General features: G+C 33.1%; 1 protein-coding gene across 2 annotated transcripts; it reads left to right on the top strand.

Moving 5' to 3' along the window:
* Window positions 1-2,382: 2,382 nt before the first annotated feature.
* Window positions 2,383-8,839, top strand: LOC109176187. 2 transcript variants are annotated; one of them, XM_019325631.1, is made up of 4 exons: window positions 2,383-2,445; window positions 2,558-2,662; window positions 2,766-2,916; window positions 8,647-8,839. In XM_019325631.1, the coding sequence occupies exons 1-4, from the start codon at window positions 2,407-2,409 to the stop codon at window positions 8,661-8,663; spliced, it is 312 nt and encodes a 103-aa protein (XP_019181176.1). In that variant the 5' UTR covers window positions 2,383-2,406; the 3' UTR covers window positions 8,664-8,839. The 2 variants fall into 2 exon arrangements, with proteins under 2 accessions (XP_019181176.1, XP_019181175.1); XM_019325630.1 differs by lacking the exons at window positions 2,383-2,445; window positions 2,558-2,662; window positions 2,766-2,916 and adding exons at window positions 8,066-8,199; window positions 8,313-8,417 and having other exon boundaries at window positions 8,493-8,839.
* The last annotated feature ends 14,291 nt before the right edge of the window (window positions 8,840-23,130 follow it).

The following is a 23,130-nucleotide window of genomic DNA, read 5'->3' as shown; positions in this document are numbered from 1 at the left end:
TGTGTTTATAAGTCTTGGTTGTCGAGTGGGGCCCATTCTTGAATAATACAGATTTAAAACTGCTCCATTTCCAAAATCAAAGATCAAGGTTAAACGTGAATGAGGCCATTCCATTCAACCACACCCTCCAGGTTGTGATTACATCCTAATTAGTTTTTTAGTTTTCACTTAAATGATATTTTCGGACTTTTTTGATATATGATTAAATTAATGGATTAATAACAAAATATAAAAGGGGAAAAAATTATCTTATTGCCTTCCGTCTTAACATATTCTTACACTTTTTTTAGTTGAAAAAAAAGTGACTAAAACATTCTGGATGAGAAAAAAATATGATGTAAATGACTAAAAAAAACTTGTGAAATTTAGGGATGTTTATTTAGTTAATATCCGAATCAAATTACCAAAATTTCTAAAATGTTTTAACAATTAACTAAATCGTTTTTTTTAATTAACTGAAATATCTTAGTCAAATTTAAAATTTTTTAAAATTAACAAATAGAATTTATATAAATTAATAGTTTCACATCACAAAATAGTCCTAATAACATTACATAAATGATGCAAAAATTAGTTTAATAATATTATTTATGAATGACAACAAATTTAAAAACACACACGCAATCCAATTAATTGTCACTTTCAAACTGAATTAACTTTTAATTTAAATTAAAAAAAAAATTAATCATTAATTGAACTGAAATATTTTAGTTAAAAAATAATTAACTTAAAATTTTTATCTGTGACTGATTTTTTTATCGAGTTATCTAAATTTGGTATATATTGGGTGTATGTTGCAACATGTACCTTGATCCAAAGACTCCTCATATCACTAAAACCTAGTGGCTATTAATCCTTGGATGCTTGAGTCGTAGATTTAAAGAAATATTAAAAATAAATACATTAAGAAAAAAATGATATGTGGACTCTAATTCAGTAAATTTATGGTGAAGTGTGAGAAAGAGAATAATAAAAACAATAATAATTGGGATAAGGGTCAAATAAGCCCCCCAACTATATGTTAAAATTCAATTAGACCCTCGAACTAAACAAAGCTTCAATTAAGCCCTTAAATTGATTAAAATTGTGCAATTAACATATTTAACAGGTTACCAACAGGTAACATGTTAATTTTGATTGTTTGGCATCCCATTTAAAAATAAAAATAAGTTAAAATTAAAAAAAAAAAAAATTGCCAGCTTCCCGTAAATCAAAGAGGAAAACGCGAAATTCCGACGGAAAATGGAGCACCTGGTCTTCATTAACCCTGGGCGGAGGCAATCCGATGGCTGTCAATCACGGAGAAGCTATTGAACAATCGTGATCTAATAGGGTGCAAATCGTTTGCGACCCTGGACCGAGATTCGGACTCCTAGCCATCGTCGACACTCTCCTCGCCGGCGAGAAATGGATCAACAACCACCACTTGGACTGGTACGGCATCCTCCAAGTGGCTCCCAACCAGAGCCTTGATTGCGAGTTCATCGCCAATCAGTATCGCCACCTCGCTCTCCTGCTCAACCCCCCAGAAGAACACGCTCTCCTTTGCCGATCAAGCTTTCTGCCTCGTCGTCAATGTGTGGTCGTTGCTCTTAAACTTCAACTCAGACCCAGTTCCTTCTGCCCCGAACACGGTATCTTCTGTGCAGCAGCCCAATGCGTTTAATGTCTTCCCCAACTCCAGCAGAGAGCAACAACAAATATTCTTTGGTAGTCCAAAACAGCAGCCAATTAGCTCCGGGCAATCCGTGGAGTTTCTTTCTCGAGACCCGCTTCAACCTGTGACCTCCACGCAGCAGCCAAGCTCGAGTAGAAAGTAGCAACCGCAGCCTGTATTGTTATCGGACGGAGAAGCTGATGGGTTTTTCCGTCCAATCTGGACGGAGAAAACCGCAAGCTATTTCGTCCATGTGGAACTGGACGAAGAAGACGAAGAAGCCATGGCAGTCTGTGTTTTTTTTTTTTTTTTTTTTTTTAAATACAATTATTTTGATTTATTATTTTAATAATGTTTTAAAATATTAATAATCTATGTGTCATCTTACTTGGCATCCATGTGGCATGTGACTTGAAGGTAACTTGTTATTATAGGTCAAATTAGTTAATTGCACATTTTTAACAAGTATAAGGGTTCAATTGAATGTTTTTTTAGTTCGAGGGTCTAATTGAATTTTGGTATGTACTTGGAGGGCCTATTTGACCCTTATCCCATAATAATTCACTCATTTGTCAGATGAAATCAAAACAAATATCGTAAAAATTAAGTAAAAATTGGGCTGCTCGGAAAACACTCTGCCTATAAGTAAAACCTCAGGGCTGCAATTCAATTCAATTATTTGAGGAATAGCCATGGCAGCTAAAACGTCTGGTGTCTCCGATCCGAAACGGGATGGCGAGCATTACGAGATGGATGAAGAAGACGATGTTTGGAGTGATGATGATGCGGTATGGCGTTTGTTATTATAGTACTACTTTTTTGGTCTCCCTCCCGATTTGCTCATCTCATTTCAAATCCATCCACCAATTTCATTAATTTGTTTGAATATTGTGGTCTTAGTGGGTGAACGTAATGCGAGAAATTTCATCTGAAGGTCTTAAAAAAGAGGGCCCTGTGATCCGTCGTCTCTGCAAATTGGCTCTTACTCATTACGAGAATAGTCAGGTATGTATACATACAATTATGCCAGTTTTTTTTTTTCTGTTTTAATATATAATTACTTATTAATTACTTTGGCTCAGTCCTTAATTCCTTTAATTTTTAACAGTCTGGAGAAACTTACGAGTTTGTGAGCCTACAGAAGGTACTGTGCGAGCCTGTTGCGGGTATGGCGTATTCCGTCACATTTTGCGCCAAAAATCTGAAGAACGATGTGGTTGAAACATTTGAAGCTCTTGGTTTTGATTTGATAGGAGAAGGTGAGTTGAAAATTGAGAGTTGCGCCCTGAAGGAGAAAATATCCTTTTTAGTCCCTCGACTATAATATATGTATCAGTTTTAATCCTTGACTATTAAAATTTTCAATTTTGATACATAACTATTCAATTTGTATCATATTTGATCCTTGATTATTAACATTTTCAAATTAGGTGCATGATTATTCAACTTGTATCATATTTGGTCCTATTGTTAAATTTTTTGGTCAAAATTCTGACTAAGTGATCGATTAATTTATTTAATTTTTATTTTAAATCAATAAATTTATAAATAAAATAAAATAAAATTTATTTAAATAAAAATTAAATAAATTAGCCCTTCACCCGTGACTTAGGATTATTAGCCGCTACGTGCAGCATTCCCTCACGCTTGGCGCCCATGAGGTTTTTATTTGACAAAAAAAAAAGACTATGCCTTCGTTATATGAATATATGAATGTCAATATAATATTAAGTAATAATAGCATGGCACTTCGAATTTGATATTTAATTTTTTTTTTATTGTTTTTCAAAACAAAAACATTCGATTATGTATCGAGGAGGAGTATGAACTCAAAGGTATTTCCGATTTTCATCTATCGGGAGTTGAGTTCAGCGTCACAAACCTTTTTTGTTTTCATGCCAAGGGGTACTTAAGAATATGTAAGTCACGATTTTTTCATTATTTGATCGGATCAAAAAAGAAACTTTGAGATTGCTAGAGACACAAAAATAATTGAAATTTTGACCGAAAAATTTAACGGCATGACAAAATGTGATATTAGTTGAATAGTCATGAACCTAATTTAAAAATGTTTATAGTTAAGGACTAAATGTGATACAAATTGAATAGTGATACACTAAAATTAAAAATTTTAATAGTCAATTTACCACCTCCTAGTTGCATTCTCGATCATATCCTGAATCAATTAACATTATCAACAATATTAGCTACTTTAATTTGTCGGAGGGAAAATTTCATTTTGGTTTCTTCGTTACCATGACTATTAATCCCTGGATGCTTGAGTAGATAGAAAGAACCATGACTATTAATTATTGGATGCTTGAGTAGATAGAAAGTAATATTTTAAATACTAAGGAAAATGATTATAAACTCCTATGAAGTAAATCTTTGATCACGTCTGATAATTTTATTAATAAGAAAAAAATAAAACAAAATAAAAATAATGTGCAACTCTTTGTGTCGGCATTAATAGAATAAAAAATAAGTAAAAATTATATTTGATGACTTTTGCAGCTTTAGGATAAGAGCATTCACACTAGTGATTTTCTCATTTTCTTTTTTAAATATGAGTTGAAAGTGAGAGTGATGATTTGGAAGAGAGAGGAGAAGTTGGAGTAATTGTTTTTTGTAAGCTCCGGAAGAGAGAAAATCTATAGAATCTGCTGATCTTGTGCGTGTATTACTGGTAGTGGTCACCAGCTGACGGACACTTTCAATATTTCTTATTTAAAAAAAAAAAAATTCGTATCTGTTTGCAGTAACACAACAATTTTTTTAACATTTAATTTGTTTGTTTTTATTATTTTATTATTTATATTTTAAAATTTTCACAAATTTCAATTATGTAATATATATTTTTGAATGATTTAATTACAATTAAAATTAAAATTATTAAAATAAATAGAGTAATAACAAAAATTAATTTAAATGTTTAGAATTATCATTTTAATTAAATGTAAATATGTTTATTTTAATTAATTTTCATAATTTAAATAAATAAAGAAATAAGTAAAATATAGTATAGAAAATGGTAAGTTCACAAACTAATATGAAAAAGAATAAAATTTTGTGATTGAGTGAGATAGTAGATTATGAAGTAGATGTTGGGGTTTACAAAAAATTGAACAAAAAACTACAATAGATATAGATATTTTAAACCCTAAACGCTGAACATTGATCTGAAGTCCGATCCTTGCACTGTCTACCGTGTATAGTAAGTCTTGTCTTCATGCCTCCCTATTATTTTATGGTTTTATGTATATCTCTTCGGAGTATGAAAGCCAAGTGCAAATATGAGGTTGGTATAAAAAATGCAATCCTTATTTCATAGATCAGGGTTCCCACTACAATGTGTACCTTGTGTATTTGTTTTGTATTATGAAATTTTGTATCTTAAGAGTATAAATTTTATGAGTTAATGCTATATGGGGTCATTCGAGTATAGTAATTTTGTCACGTTTAGTCTTAAACTTTTAAATTGACAACTCGTGATCCTTCGACTTTCAAATTGTTACCATCCGTGTGGTCCAAGTTAACCATTCATGGTCCTTCAACTTTCAAAATTTAACCAGCCGCGATATCTTAGAAGGATCATGAGTGGTTAAAACCTGATAGTTAAAGGACCATAGGTGGTTAACTTGGACCATGGATGGTAAAAATTTGAAAGTCGAATGACCATAAGTGGTCAATTTAAAAGTTTAGGACCAAACATGACAAAATCACTATACTCGGAGGACTCCAGATGGTATTGACTCTTTTGTATTTGAAACAAATTAGTAATTGTGGTTTATGTTGTGAAATTTTGTGTCTATGAACACAAATTATGTATCTAAATCGGATTTGAAAAATAAATAAATATATAATGTGTCTGTGCTATGATTTTTTGTATTTTGTGTTATGAAATTATGTGTCTTACAATTATGAATTATGTACCTCGTCGTTTCAATCCAAGGTCCATAATGCTATATATATTGTGTTATGATTTTATGTTATAAAAATTCTGTAAATTACGAGTATGAATTTTGTACTTTTTTGTTTTAATCCAAGGTTCATAATGCTGTGTCTTTGTTGTGATTATGTGTTATGAAAATTCTAGACATTACGAATATGAATTTTGTACTTTGTTGTTTCATTCTAGAGTTTATAATGCCATGGAACTTGGTCCATAATATAAATTGCCTAAAAAATGGGTTCTATCCATCCAACAACCGAGGATTACAACCATCCAACGCTAGTTAACCTAGTTTACCTTTAAAAGAGCAATACCAGCAACTTTGTATGAGGAAAAATCAATTTCGTTTTCTTTGTTATCATGGCTATTAATCCCTGGATGCTTGAGTCGTAGATAAAAGGAAATATTATAAATACATTAAGAAAAAAAAATGATATATGGACTCCAATTGTCAATTGAGTAAATTTATGGTGAAGTGTAGGGGAAAATATGCCAAGTCGAGCCAAGCTTAATAAAATTAGGTGTGGAACTATTACAATAGACAAATTATGCTGTGCATCCGTATGCACCATGCATGGTGCATACAAATACAAAAACGACGTCGTTTTGCATCAAAACGCGCGTCCTACTTATAAAAAAAAAATCAGTTTTGATTCCCAGCAATAACATTATGTTGTTCATTTTTTAGTTCATTCATTCTGAATTTTTAGTTATGAAATTATGGATGTGTAGGTATGCAATTCTGGATTTAATAGTTATGAAATTATGAATATGTAATTATGCATGGTGTAGTTATGCAATTCTGGATTTTATAGTTATGAAGTTATGGGTGTGTAGTTATGCAATTCTGGATGTATAGTTATGAAGTTATGGATGTGTAGTTATGCAATTCTGGATTTATAGTTATGAAATTATGGATGTGTAGTTATGTAATTCTGGATGTATAGTTATGAAATTATGGATATGTAGTTATGCAGTTCTGATTTTTATTTTTATTTTAAAATTAGACGTCAAAACAACATCATTTTTGCATCTGTATGCACCATGCACGGTGCATACGGATGCGCAACATAACGATTGAAAATCAAAAGTCTAGGCCTCGACCTGACCTTATATATAGGTTTTTTGTTAGACTCAAGTTTGAGCCTACAATTGGCTAACATGTCCTGGAGCCTTTTTAAAAGTCTGTTTAATATTTAGGTCATTAAAAAGGTTTCAAAGTATGTAAATTTTGAGCCTATTTAAAACCAACATGTTAAAACTTTTTAAAAACTTTAGTATGTCTAAATAATTTAAGAAATATACCTAATGCAAAATTAATACATAATTACATAAGTATATTACCATAATGCAAACAACATTAAAATATAAAATAAAATAAAACAAGTCACGAATTCAGCATGCTCGTAAACTTGTTTAGAAATAAATTCAATTGTATTGTTATCCTATATAATCTCATAAATAATTAACAATTAACTCACATAATTAAGTTGCGACATTGCCTTAAATATTATGATAGTAAGAACAATTAATAAAAAAAAAAAAAAAAAAAAAAGAACACTTATAGTAGGATTAGCAGCAATGTTTATAGTTGAATCATAATTTAGATTGAGATTTTGGAGGTGGAGGATTAAGGTTTGGTCATAATTATATATATTTGAGGTTATATTGTAAATATAAAAATATATTAGATATAAAATAAAATATACATGCCTGAAAGGCCAAGCTTGATATATATAACTCATAACCTGTTTAGTTTAGGCTTTAGAATTGATTTAAGCCTAACCTTTTTACTAAACGAGCTAAGCCTAACTAAATCTTAATTAGGCCAGGACATAGACCCTACAAGGGGTCTAGCATATTCCCATCCCTGACCCTAGTGAAGTGTGTGAAAGAGAATAATAAAAATAAGGGAAAATTGTAAAAAATGCTTCTCTATAATATGCCAATTATCAATTGCACTCCTGAATTATAAGTGGTGTAAATGTTGCCCCTCAATTATCAAAACGGTGCATATATAGTCCCTCCCGTAACGGACATGTGGTTCTCCGTTAGTGTACAACACCGTTAAGTCGGAGTAAATATGTAATTTAGTTCTTTTTTTCCTCCCTCGATTTGAAGTACTAGCGATGGACAACGGTGTGAAACCACATGTCCGTTACGAGAGGGACTATATGTTCATCATTTTGATAATTGAGGGGCAACATTTACACCACTCATAATTCAGGGTGACATTGATAATTGACATATTATAGATGTGCATTTTTTACAATTTTCCCTAAAAATAATAATTCACTCTTTTGTTAGATGATGAAATCAAAACAAACAGCATAAAAAATACGGAGTAAGTAAAAATTGGGCTGCCCGCTTGCCCTGCCCGGCAAAGACTCCAAAGACTCCGCCTATAAGTAAAACCTAACCTATGGGCTGCAATTCAATTCAATAAAGGGGTAGAGTATTTGTTTGGATTTGAGGAATAGCCATGGCTGCTAACAGGTCTGGTGTCTCCAATCCGACGGCGAAGGATCCGAAACTGGATGATGAGTTTGATGATATGGATGAAGAAGACGATGTTTGGAGCGATGATGGGGTATGCCTTTGTTATTACAGTACTACTTATTTGGCCTCCCTTCCGATTTGCTCTCATCTCATTTCAAATTCATCCACTCATTTGATTAATTTGTTTGAATATTGTGGTTTTAGTGGGAGTACGTACTACGTGAAATTTCATCTGACGGGCTTAGAAAAGAGGGTCCTGTGATCCGTCGTCTCTGCAAATTGGCTTTAACTGATTACCAGAATAGCCATGTATGTATACATACAAATTATGCCACTCTTTTTTTTTTTTTCTCTGTTTTACTTACTAATTCCTTTAATGTTGAGCAGGCAGGAGAAACTTATGAGTTTGTGAGCCTACAGAATGTACTGTGCGGGCTTGTTTCGGGTATAGAGTATTCCGTTACATTTTCCCCCAAAAATATGAAGAACGATGTGGTTGAAACATTTGAAGCTCGTGGTTATGATTTTATAGGAGGAGATGAGTTGAAAATTTAGAGTTGCACCCTGAAATAATAGGGTATTTAGCACGACGGTTTGTTTTTAGGAATGTCAGCACTTCTCTGTTTTTTTTTTTTGTTTTTTTTTTTTGAATCTTGCTGTAATTTCCGCTAATCAATCTAATCTAGTATGTAACTGAATCATGAATATTATGGTCTATTTTGTTATTGTTTCTCTTTGCTACTTTTTTTTTTTATTTTTTTTTTTTAAACTTCACCTTGGCGAGCAAATTGGCAGACACCCGTTTTGATCTAATAATTGGAGTAACAATTTGAAGCAAAAATGTAGGAGTAGATCTCCACTTTTTGGATAGAAAGCTCCTCAACATTAAAATTTCCAATCCACCAAGTGCTAATGTTCATTTTACATTGTACGAAAATCAACAATATCCTTTGCTGCTGAATTTTTTTGACCGAAAATTGAACGACTCCCTTGTATAGTTGTATTATCATTAGTGTATCCTGACTTTCACCACTCACCGAGCTTCCCTAACTTCATATGGTCGGGTTAAATCACTAGGGGCTTCCTCACCTCATTTACCACCTCCTAGTTGAATTCTCAATCAGATTTGAGTCGAATCAATTAACATTATCATCAATATTAGTTACTTTAATTTGTCTCGAATCAATTAACATTATCAGCAATATTAGCTGTTTTTTTTTTTGTCTTGAATTATGAAATTTATATATCTTAATAGTATAAATTTTGTATTTAGAACAAATTAGTAATTGTGTTTTATGTTACGAACTTATATGTCTTATGTTGCGAAATTTTGTGTCTATGAACACAAATTATGTATCTAAATCAGATTTGAAAAATAAGTAAAGGGAAAATAGCACTATTTGTAAATATTGACATATTGTAATTCTAATTTTAGGTCATTGAACTATTTGGGGATAGCAATTCAGCAACGAACTCGAATAAGCTCCAAATTCAACAACATGTTTGGGTTGCCATGTGTATATTTTATTATTTTTATTATCCTACCAAGCATTTGACCCTATTTCTGGATGTCATGTTTTCATTTTATTTCCTAACATGTCGGCTAATGTATTTATAAATAATTTTTAAATTTATTTTAATCATTTTAAACAAAATAATTGTGTTAATAAATAAATAAAATAATTATTTTGAATTTTTTTTTCAAAAAAAAAAGCGCTGCCAGAGACGAAGGGGATCCATTCGTCTCCATGGCCGGCCCTTCATCTCTGTGACTAGCGGGAGACGAAGGGGTCCCCTTTCTTCTCCCTGGCCAACTGGAGACAAAGTGGTGGGGACCGCCTCGTCTCCGGCCATTCATGGAGGCTTTATTTATTATTATTATTATTATTAATTCAAAATAATTATTTTAGATATTTTTTTTTGATAACAATTATTTTATATAAAATTATTAAAATAAATTTAAAAAATTATTTTTAAATACAGTACCCGACACATCAAGAAATAAAAAAAAAAATGGTATCCAAAGAGGGTCAAATGCTTAGTAGGATAATAAAAATATACATATGTCAACACAAACTTGTTCTTAACCTGCTAAAAATGCTAATTGTACTTTTTTCTAGGTTCAGGGATGAATTTGGAGCTTATTCGAGTTCGGTGGCTTAATTGCTATCTCCCAAGTAGTTCAATGAGCTATTTGTACATTTTTCCTTCTAATTTTAAGCTAATGATCTGATTTGAATCGCTGATTCACGGTTCAGGATCCAGTTTTTAAACTAACTGAACCAAACTGTGAGCATGCCTACGTATAATCAATAATTTGTTGGAGAAAGAAAAATAAATAAAATAAAATGTTTACTTTAAGGATAGAAATATCCATTTAATATAGAGTGAATTACATTTTTGGTCCTACTGTTATAGGGGCGTTTCCAATTTCAGTCCACTTTAATTTTTTTTGCCACTTTACAACCACTGTTATTGAATGTGTTCCACTTTTAGTCCACCGTTAATATTTCCGTCAAGAGGCCATATAATCAAAGGGTATTTTGGTCTTTTTATGTTTGTCTCTTCTCTTTTAATCCAGGTGCTTCGTCCTCCTCCTCCGATATTTGAAGATGGCTCTTCGAACAACGAGAATGGGAAGCCAAAGCTACATCGTTTCGTTCGTTCCAACATGGGCCGGCGAGGTTTCTTAGGTTTTAGGTTTAATGTTCTCATTTCTTTAGTCAAACATAATCTTGGATGAGAAGAAAGGTTAAAATACACCTAGATTACACGGCCTCTTGATGGAAATACTAACTGTGGGACTAAAAGTGGAACACATTCAATAATAGTGGTTATAAAGTGGCAAAAAAAATTAAGGTGGACTAAAATTAGAAACGCCACTATAACAGTAGGACCAAAAATGGAATTCACTCTTTAATATATCATGGGGAAAAATCGTCACTTTTTAAATAATTGATAGGACTAATGTAAATACATGAATAATTCAGGGAGAAAATGTGTTATAAACATATACTACGTAATTCAATGGAAAAAATGTCATTTTCCCATAAGTAAATATATAATGTGTCTTGTGTTATGATATTTTGTGTCTTATGTTATGACATTTTGTACCTTATGAGTATAAATTCTGTATCTCGTCGTTTCAAGCCAAGGTCCATAATGTTATGTGTCCTGTGTTGTGATTTTGTGTATTTTATGCTATAAAGTTCTGTACCTCGTCGTTTCAATCTAGAATTTATAATACTATGTGGACCCTGATCCATGATATAAATTGCCTAAACAATGGGCTCTATCCATCCAACAAGGCAACAATGAAGGATTACAACCATAAATATCTTAACGTTCCTATGTTGTTATATGATCGAGGAAGAAGAGCAATAAATATAAGGTAGTGTTTGGTTAGGGACTTTTACATCTTATTGATATCCATTATCATGTTTGTCTTGAAATCAGATCTTTTTAAAATTACAAAACCCATAACTATTTTACTCCTTTACTTTTAAATTATATATATAATCAAAAATAAGGGAGTAAAAATAAAAAAAGGGGAATTCTATTTGCATTACCCTAATTACTATTTACACAACCTATTTAATAGGTGTGATAATTTTATAGGTGATGTAAATAGAAAATTGCTATTTGCACCATCTTCATTAATTTTAGTCAAACATTATTTTTTTTAACAAATATTTATTATAAATTACACTTTTTCCCCCTTAGGTATATGCTTTTAACACCTTTTCCCTCCTAATTATTCATGTATCCACATTTACCACCTAGTTATATTAAAAGTGACATGTTTTATTCCTTTTATGTTTGATAGACATTTTTACCCTTAAAACTAAATATTTCATTTATTTTTTCTTCTCCATTTATATGTATGGATGGTCACAATTTAGTTCAAACAATTTTTTTTTATTATTTTATTGCCCGTGCAACATTTATTTATTTATTATAAATTTTATTTCTTATTTTTTTAAAATAAATTTAATAATTATTTTATTTTTTCGGTTCTGAATCGTAAGCAAAGCCAAAGGGAGTTTGTTTTAATTTGCAATCACACGTGTTATATATTACTCTTTCGAACTTCATTTCAGTAAAAAAGTGGGGGAAAGTATTGATTTCTTAGGCTTTCGCAGTCATATTGAAGTTGACAATCCATTACGTTTCAATGACATTTTGGAATGTAATTTTATATCTAAGATTATATTTGATTTCTCTTTTTGAGGAATGCACACCTTCATTAGAGGACATATATACTAGTAATCTACAATTACTTTGATTTAACAGCAATTGGTTTTTATATGATTATTATATATAATATGATTAAGCCAATTATCATGTAATATGATGACAATTCAATTGCCATTTCAAATAAATGGTCATAGGTCCGAACCTTGGGAGTGGAGTTTAGATTCTTAGGGTTAAAAATGTTTAAGAAAATATAGAACAAATATATCTAATTGTGAAGGCACAACACAACTTTAATTTCTTTTACTTACCATTCAGAATCGAAAAAATGAAATAAAATAAAATAAAATAATTATTGAATTTGTATTATTTTAAAAATAAGAAATAGAATTTATAATAAATAAATAAATTTTGAATTGGCAATAAAATAAAAAATTGTTCGAACCGAACCATAATCATCCGTACATATAAACAATAATTTGTTGGGTAAGAAAAAAAGATTAAGGGTCAAATAGGATATCTAACTGCACACGATAATTCAATTAGGCCACTGAACCTAAAAAAAAAACCAATAATTGGGTACCTAAACTAACCAATTTCAAACCATTCGAAGGTTTCCAACAACTCATCCTTCCAAATTAATTATTTAAAAAAAAAAAAAAAAAAAAAAAGACTCCGGCCGGAGACGACCGTCCCCAGCCATGGAGATGAAAAGTTTCTTCTTCTCCATGGCTGGAGACGAAGAAACGCTTCGTCTCCATGGCCGTAGACGAAGAAACTCTTCATCTCCGGTCGTGGAGACGGTCATCTCCGGCCGGAGTGCAGTTTTTTTTTTTTAATTTAAAAATAATTAATTTTTAATTGTTTTTTAAAAAAATAATTACGAATTATTTAATTCTCATTACAATCCAATTCTAATACTAGAACGAGCAAACACACCCTAAATATGATCACGTTTTCTTTTCTTATTATATAGATCGAATCGAGATGGCGGAGCTGCATGGGCAGAGTGAGTTAAAGTTGAAGGAGTTGCTGCTAAAGATGTCATCAATGCATGCAGTCATGAGGATTGGGGTAATTTAAAAAGATATCAATATAATGGAAAGATTTGTATCAGGACTCGATCTTCAATTTAAATCTTTTCTATCTTGAAGGCAGATTATGTATATATCATTAAAATGGAAAGAAAAGTGGCTAGCTATCCTAACTAGCTGGTCCAGGGAAAAAAATAATCCCAACCTAGCTAGCTAGCTGGGGATTGAGAATTCAATGGAAGGACAAAGAAGATCAATATAATCTATATATATATTTGCACTGATGAGGGAAAATTAATATATATCATTTCAAATTAATAGATCAGAAGGTAATAAGGTGATGTACTGAACTGTACATGTTGAATTTTCAATGGCAGAGAGCTATGATCAACCACCCTCAGCTCGCTCAGCTCCAACAACCCCATTCATTGTTTGCTCACCTCAACACTCAACTCAACTCAATCACGTATGCAAATTCTGTGAGGGAGCGTTTGATTCAAAAAAATATATCAAATAAGAGTTAGTAATTCAGTAAAATCAATTCACTTATTAGCTTCCATCTTTTGTTGAGATATCAATGCATACCTCTTGTCAGCCTTCCATCTTTCCTTCTATATGAACATATAGCTCTATAATCATGAATCTACAGTATAGAAATTATGGACATAAAACGTGCTAACTTTACAAGGTGGGCACATTTCCGCATCATAATTTACCACAAACATGATAATAGATATCAAAACTTAAAAGTCCCCAACCAAACACTACCTTATATTTATTGCTCTTCTTGTTCGATCATAACAACATAGGAGCCTTAAGATATTTTTGGTTGTTGGATGGATAGAGCCCATTGTTTAGGCAATTTATATCATGGATTGATCCACGTAGCATTATAAATTTTAGATTGAAATAACGAGATACAGAAAATGGTCCCTATAGTTATGTAAGTCAATGATCTTTGTTGTAGGAGATTATGTCCGATGACCTTTAATTCCTAACCGATGGGTTGTAGCATTTCTGTTGATAACATAAAGATAAAAGTAAAATATAGTACAAGAGATAGTGGTCAAAGAGGAGTAAGGATTCCATTATACCAAGTACCAACAACATCTTAATACAATGATACCAACATATATATAAATATAATATGTAACACCAAACAATAATCGTCATGACCGTTACCTTCATTTCGCATTGAAAGTTCATAATGTCGGCATAATATATATTTATAACAGTCTCTACAGTTTTATAAGTATTAAAATTTCATATTTAATCCATATTCAATGACTTTTTGATTCTATAGTTTAAAAATAAAGGAGTAACATGGTTATAGAAAGATTTGTATCAGAACAGCTGGGCCATGCATTAAAAGAGCGTACTTGTGTGTTGTCCTCCGGTTACAGACTTACAGGTGTTCCCCATGCATTAAAATTAAGCTCATTAATGTTCTCTTCTGTATAACCTGAAAAGCTGCTGGGTGGTTCCTAAAACTGAGAAGTCTTGTTTGCAGTAGGCTCTGCACCACTAAAAGTTACTGTGCATATCCTCCTTTTGCGAGGATGTGAAAGTAACCAGCGTTGACCTGTGGCCGGTTGAGGTCGCCGTCCGGTGGCACGTAACTCCGGCCCAAGCGGTCGATCAAGATCCTCTAATGAAGCTTCGAACTGTTTGTGATCTGACAGTATCTCTCAGCATGTCCTATTACTCCATTAGTTTTTCGGGAGTGAAAGGTGGTAAAAATGAGTTTTCACAGCGAAACCTAGTACTCTGTGGGGAGGCCGGAGGGGTGTTGTGAAGATTGTTTGAATAGCTTAAGGGTATAGACATTTATGAGGGTGGGTAGTTGTGATAAATGAGTGAGTTTGAGTTTCATAAAAGTAGGAGGCAGGAGACGGTAGTAAATGAGGGCTGCGCTGCTATCATAAAAACAAACTGGAGATACGCAAAAAGAAATCAATGAAGAATGAAGATGGAAGGGAAATAGTCAACGGAAGGAGATAACAAAAACAAGAAGTAACTTGTTACAGGAACAAGAAGGAGAAAGCTTGTTACAAGAACAAAAAGGAGAAAGCTTGTTACAAAAACAAGAAGGAAATCTTACATTGAAACAAGATACATAATTTGGTAACACAAAATCACAACACAGGACACATAGCATTATGAACATTGGATTAAAAATTTAAAACGATAAGGTACAGAATTCATACTCGTAAGGTACAGAATTTAATACGACACAAAAAACATTATATATTTACTTATGGAAAATGGCACTTTTTCCCTTAATTTATATGTTTATAACACATTTCCTCTGATCCTTGAATTATCCATGTATACATATTAGTCCCCTCAATTATTCTAACCTCACCCCCAATATATTAAATGAACATTTTTACTCTTAAAGTAACCATTTTATTTATTTTTCTTCTTTCAACAAATTATTACTAAACCAGACATTATGGGGTCGTTTACTAACTTGGAAAAATGGATGATTTTCCAAAAAATTGGAGAAATTGAGAAGTGGAAAAAATAAAAAGTGGAGAAGTTGTTTACTAAATTTCTTCTTCCAATTTTAATCTCATCTCCATTCTTTCACTTCTTATACAATTTTGGAGGGATAAAAACAACATTCTCCAAATGGAGAGAAGGAATGACACAGGTGAATAGTATCACAGATGAACAATGCGTGAGGTCTTGGGGTTGATTCTTGAAAAGGTTTTTATTGGCGTATAATAATAATAATAATAATTGGAGGAATATGGAATGAAAATTAGAAAACTGGAGAATTGGAGAAAGAAAACTAAAAAAATAAAGAAATAGAAAACTGAAAATGAAAAAACAGAGAAATGAAGTAAACGACCCATATATATATATATATATATATATAACATTTGCATTAATTGAAAGCTTTTGGTTATGATTCAGAATTAGAACCCAATATTATTGAACCAGCAATTCAAATCAGAACTACTAACATTAGTTTAAAATTAGAATTACAATATTTACAAATAGTGTATTTTCTTTTTCTCATTTATTATGATTCTCACATTTATGTATATATGACCACGGTTTGATTTTTATTTTGAACTATTAGTTCAAATTTTCTTTCAAAATTTATTTTTTAATGTGTCCACCTTGTAAAGTTATAATTCAAGGATAACATTATGCTGTGGAAATGTCTCCCCGCTGTTACGTACCATGTGGACTTAGTATAAATAGAGGGTCCATGGATAAGGAAAGGGGGACACATTTTGTACTGAAATACTTGACAATACTTATATAAATATACTCCGGTAACATATTTACCGTCATTGGTGCTTTTATGAAGATTGATGTTACCTCAGCAGCAGCTCCTTCATTCAACTCTGCCATCTCACACGCTCTCTCTCTCTCTCTCTCTAATTAAAATACGAGAAAAACACCAGAGTTGCTTGCTCAACTGGGGAGTTTATAAGTCTTGGTTGTCGGGTGGGCCCATTCCTGAATAATAATGATGAATCCACTCTGTAAACTCTCAGATTTCCCACGTACGTGTACAAATTTTTATGTAGAATAATACGAAGTAATTGTGTTGTCGGGTGGGGCCCATTCCTGAATAATACGGATTATGATGAATCCACTTTGTAAAATCTCATATTTCGCACGTTTAATGTGTATAAATTTCTATGTAGAATAATACGAAGTAATTGTGTTTATAAGTTTTGGGTGTCGGGTGGGGCCAATTCCTGATTGATACGGATTATGATGAATCCACTCTGTACAATCTCAAATTTCGCACGTTCTATTACATGTACAAATTTCTATGTAGAATAATACGGCAATTTATATCCTACACCACGGCACGCGTTGCACTGTGCGCCCAGATGCAAAACGACGTCATTTTAATTTTATTTTATTTTTTTGAAATTTCCCGCCCCAGTGAATGGCAGTTATTTGTTCTTTAAAAAAAAACCCCTGTTCAAAAATGTACATAATGTTATACTAGAATACACATAATTGTATACATGAACGTACATAATTATATAACAAAATATACATACTCTTTTTAAACGATAATACACATAATCTAACATAATACATAATAAACATAAACTTTTAACATAATACACATCAACTCTTAACATAGTACACACAAATTTTCTGATTCGGATGTACATAATTGTATAAAAAGAAAGTACATAATTGTATAAAAAATGTACATAACTGTATGAACAAATACACATAATTGTATGAACAAATACACATAATCCCAGCAACTTCTTACCGCGCCTCCCAAAACGATTCCAAAACGACGTCGTTTTGAGAGGCGCGCGGCGCACAGTAATATGTGCGCCGTGGTGTAGGGTATAACGATTCGAATAATACGGAGTAATTGTGTTTATAAGTCTTGGTTGTCGGGTGGGCCCATTCCTGAATAATACGGATTATGATGAATCCACTCTGTAAAATCTTAGATTTTGTACGTTTAATTTTGTGTACAAATTTCAATGTAGAATAATACCAATCGTTATGTTGTGCATCCGTATGCACCATGCATGGTGCATACGGATGCAAAAACGACGTCGTATTGACGTCTAACTTAATAAAATAAAAAAAAAATAGAATTGCATAACTACACATCTATAATTTCATAACTATACATCCAGAATTACATAACTACACATCCATAATTTCATAACTATAAATCCAGAATTGCACAACTACACATCCATTACTTCATAACTATACATCCAGAATTGCATAACTACACATCCATAACTTCATAACTATACATCCAGAATTGCATAACTACACATCCATAACTTCATAACTACACATCCATAACTTCATAACTATATATCCAGAATTGCATAACTATACATCCATAACTTCATAACTATAAAATCCAGAATTGCATAACTACACCATGCATAATTACACATCCATAACTTCATAACTATAAATCCAGAATTGCATAACTACATATCCATAATTTCATAACTAAAAATTCAGAATGAATGAACTAAAAAATGAACAACATAATGTTGTTGCTGGGAATCGAAACTGTTTTTTTTTTTAAAAGTAGGACGCACGTTTTGATGCAAAACGATGTCGTTTTTGAATTCGTATGCACCATGGATGGTGCATACGGATGCACAACATAATTTGCCGTAAAATCTCAGATTCACATGTTTTATTATGTGTACAAATTTCTATGTAAAATAATACGGAGTAATTGTGTTTATAAGTCTTGGTTGTCGGGTGGGGCCCATTCCTGAATAATACGAATTATGATGAGTCCACTCTGTAAAATCTCAGATTTCGCACGTTTTATTACGTGTACAAATTTCTATGTAGAATAATACGGAGTAATTGTGTTTATAGGTCTTGGTTTTCGGGTGGGGCCCATTCCACTCTGTAAAATCTCAAATTTCGCACGTTTTAGTACGTGTACAAATTTCTATGTAGAATAATACGAAGTAATTGTGTTTCATATTTAAGTGATCACATCATCACATCCTAATTTTTTGCGGTATACCCAAGATTTTCACCGTCGGACACAGTGACTAATCTCATCGATGAATTGTAGGTACCTCTTTGGGTGGGACAGTTAACCTGGAGATTTAAGACTGCTCCATTTTCAAAGCCAAGGATCAAACCCTGACCTTTGGTTAAGGGTGAATGAGTCCCTTCCACTCAACCATAGCCTCCAGGATGTGATCACATCCTAATTAGTTTTTTAGTTTTCACTATATTTTGCGACTTTTTGAATTTTGATAGGAATTTAAATTAATGGATTAATAACAAAATATAAAAGGGAAAAAAATTATCTTATTGCCTTCCGTTAACATATTCTTACACTGTTTTTAGTTGAAAAAAAATGACTAAAACATTCTGGAGGAGAAAAAAGATTATGTAAATGACTAAACAAAACTTGTGAAATCTAGGGATGTTTATTTAGTTAATATCCGAAATTCCGAATCAAATTACCAAAATTTCTAAAATGTTTTAACAATTAACTAAATCGTTTTTTTAATTAACTGAAATATCTTAGTGAGATTTAAAAAATTTTAAAATTAATAAATAGAATTTATAGATTAATAGTTTCACATCACAAAATAGCCCTAATAACAATACATAAATGATACAAAAATTAGTTTAATAATATTATTTATGAATGACAACAAATTAAAAAACACACACGTAATTCAGTTAATTGACACTTTCAAATTGAATTAACTCTTAACTGAAAATTTTAAAAAATTCTTAATCATTAATCGAACTGAAATATTTTTTTTTTTTGGGTACATTTGAAGCCCTCAAAGAGAGCGATTATCTGACTCTAAGGTTCGGTATTCTCATAGTGTCAGCGTAGAGCAAACCATGTAGCTCTTCCGGGGCGTTGTCAAGGATGTTCGTGCCCCAGCTAGTTGTTTGGCCCATGTTGGCCAGCCTATCTGCGCACTTGTTCCCCTCTCGGTCTATGTGAGAAATCCGAATATTGGTGAACTTGCCGATCAAGTCTAAACAATCTTTAATAAGGGAACCAATAGGTTCATTTGCCGTGCTGCCTCTGTTAATCACGGAGACCACGGCCGCCGAGTCCATTTCCACCCAAACCTTGATGTACCCCTCTCTCCAACACAGCCGTAGACCCTCCCTTAGGCCCCACAGCTCAGCGGAGAAACTGTCGGTCAAGCCAACTTTCGTTACAAAGCCCTTGATCCATCTTCCCGTTTCGTCTCTGATGAGCCCTCCCGCACTAGCCAGCCCAGTAGTACCCTTCATGGCACCATCGGTATTAAGCTTCCTCCACCCCTGTTCAGGTGGTAACCAGGAGATCCACTTCCAATTACCATGAACCACCCCTTTACGTTTCGCCAAGAACTGATAGGCTTCCAAGGAGCCTTTACGTGCTGTAGCTATCGTCTGATGTGGGTTGATGTAATGAGTGTTGAAGACCAAATTGTTTCTTGCTTTCCAAATTTCCCATAAAGAGTAGACGAAAAAAGTTCCCCAAGTGCTACCATCCGCCATCATCCTGTTGCTGGTACAGTTGGATGTTAACCATTCTTCAAACGGTGTGAACTGGTGCCCCATCATGCACCCTTCCCCTGTGACTAGATCCCAACAGTCCTTGGCAAACGAGCAGTCCCGGAGAATGTGCGACGCAGATTCGATCTCAAGGCCACACCGGGGACAAGAGTTGTTGTCGGTCAACTTTCTTCTCCATCTTTCTTCATTAGTCATCAGTTTCTTGTTGTGCAGCAGCCATAGGAACATCTTGATTTTTTCAATGCAGTTGATCTTCCAAATCCAGTCCCAATTTTTGTTCGTCTGTTCAGTACCTGCAATTAGTGAGAAGGCAGAAGCTACAGAAAACTTACCTGACGCATTATCCGGCCAGAAGAGGGAGTCGGCAGTATCATCCTCTAATGGAATAGGGAGGGCACGCACTTTGTTTACGATACACTCCGGGAGAAGGTTCAGAAGAGCCTCGAAGTCCCAGCTCCGGTTAGGTTTGATGAAGTTTTTAACTTTGATGTTGTACAGATTTTCTGGAACGTCAATGTCCAATTCCAGTCCGAGGGGCTTGTCATTAACCCACCAATCAGACCAAAAGTCAAGAGACTCTCCATTACCTACTCTCCACCTCGCTCCAAGTTCCACAACAGACCGCCCTCTAATGATGCTACGCCAACCCCAAGAAGCTTGATTAGGCACAGTTGCGGTGAAGAAGTTGTCATCCTGTATATATTTTTGACTTAACGCTTTTACCCATAACTTTTCCGGGTTATTTAGCATTTGCCATGCTAGCTTGGATAGAAGGGCCAGGTTAAAATCTTTGGCCATTCTGAGACCCAGGCCCCCCATCTCCCTAGGTTTGCAAACTAGATTCCAGTTGACGGGGTGAACTTTCCTTCTTGCCTCAGTCGATCCCCAGAGAAAGTCCCTGCAAATTTTATCTATATCGTTACACGTACCTGTGGGCAGTGCCAGAGTTTGCATAGTGTAAACAGGCACACTAACAAGAACCGATTGAACCAGAACTCTTCTGCCTGCCAAGCTTAAGGTCTCCATTTTCCAGTCTCCGAACTGAAATATTTTGGTTAAAAAATAATTAACCTAATTTTTACCTTTCCGTGTGGTTGATTAATGTGCGTGAGGTTTGTATTCAATGTGCGTGAGTCTTGTGCTTAATGTGCCTGAGATTTGTACTTAATGTGCGTGCGTGTGTAATGTTAATGTGCGTGAGTTTTGTACTTAAGGTGTGTGAGTCTTGTATACACTGCAACACAGTTACAATTTCATTTCGATATAACTACAGTTTCATTCAATATTTATACACTCAAATATGTGAAAATGTTATTTAATTTTATTTTATATACACTATAGTTTCATTAAAACGCAACTACATGATTATTTCAATATAATTACACATTCATTGTACAATATACACTCAAATATGTGAAATGTTATTCAGTTTCATTTTATATATAATGTAGTTTCATTTCCCCACAACTACAGTATCATTTTGATATAACTGAAGTTCCATTTGATAATATAAAAATAATACTTGAGACAGTGTCGGTTTAGACATACTGTAATGTCACTCTGTTATAACTGCAGAAACGACGCCATTTTGAGCGCGGTGCAAAATCGATTATGCACTGCGATCCACGATATAACGACTGCTATTAATCCCGGGATGCTTGAGTTGTAGATTTAAAGAAATATTATAAATACATTAAATTTATGGACGCCAATTCAGTAAATTTATGGTGAAGTGTGAGAAAGAGAATAATAAAAACAAGAGAAATTTTTATTTTTGGTCCCACGAGTATGAGATCATTCTCACATTTAGTCTCTGACTATTAAAATTTTCAGATTTGATACCACGATTTTTAAATTCTTACCACATTTAATCTTTCAAATCAAAATTCCGATCACCGGTAATTATTTTTCCAGCGAGCGAATTAACTTAAAGATAAAATTGTCATTTAAAAAAAAAAATCAATTTTCCGCTCAAAACCCTTTCTTCTCCGACCCTCATTCTCGTATGGCCTCTGCACAGCTCTCTTCCCCCATCCTTCTTCTCATTTTTTTCCCACTTCTTATTATACCATGTAGCTGAAAGGCAGATATAATCACACAATCATCATAAAACAAGACTAATTAGCACACATTAAAATTCAGATGAGGGGAGGTTTTCCCAATATAGGGCCATGGCATACTGCAGGCCTCACAGAGGACTTCAAAATCACCCACCACAAGGGGAAGAAAAAGAGGATTCAATGGATCCATATTCCAAAATTTTAAAATCAACAAAAGTGGAAATTTCGGACAGGAATTTTGATACTGTTTTCAATTTTAAAAAGAGGAGCTGCGCAGAGGCCAGACGAGAATGAGAGGATTGTTGGAGCTTTTGTTTGGAGCTGCGCAGAGGCCATACGAGAATGAGGGTTGGAGAAGAAAGGGTTTTGAGGGAAAAAAAAATGATTTTTTTTAAATTAAAAAAAAATGACAAATTTACCCTTAAGTTAATTCACTCGTCGGAAAAATAGTTATCGGTGATCGAAAATTTGATCTGAAAAACCAAATGTGGTAAGAATTTAAAAATTGTCAGATCAAATTTGAAAATTCTAATAATCAAGGACTAAATGTGAAAATTACCTTATACTCGTGGGACCAAAAGTATAAATTTGTCAAAAAATAATAATAATTCACTATTTTGTTAGATGAAATAAAAAACAAACAGCATAAAAATTAGTCCGTAAGTAAAAATTGGGCTGCCCGCGTGCCCTGCCCAGCAAACA

The sequence above is a fragment of the Ipomoea nil genome, unplaced genomic scaffold (genome assembly GCF_001879475.1).
Source record: "Ipomoea nil cultivar Tokyo-kokei standard unplaced genomic scaffold, Asagao_1.1 scaffold0688, whole genome shotgun sequence".
NCBI classification, from domain to species: domain Eukaryota; kingdom Viridiplantae; phylum Streptophyta; class Magnoliopsida; order Solanales; family Convolvulaceae; genus Ipomoea; species Ipomoea nil.
Note: the sequence above shows the minus strand (reverse complement) of the source record. Positions and strands in the feature narration are given on the sequence as shown.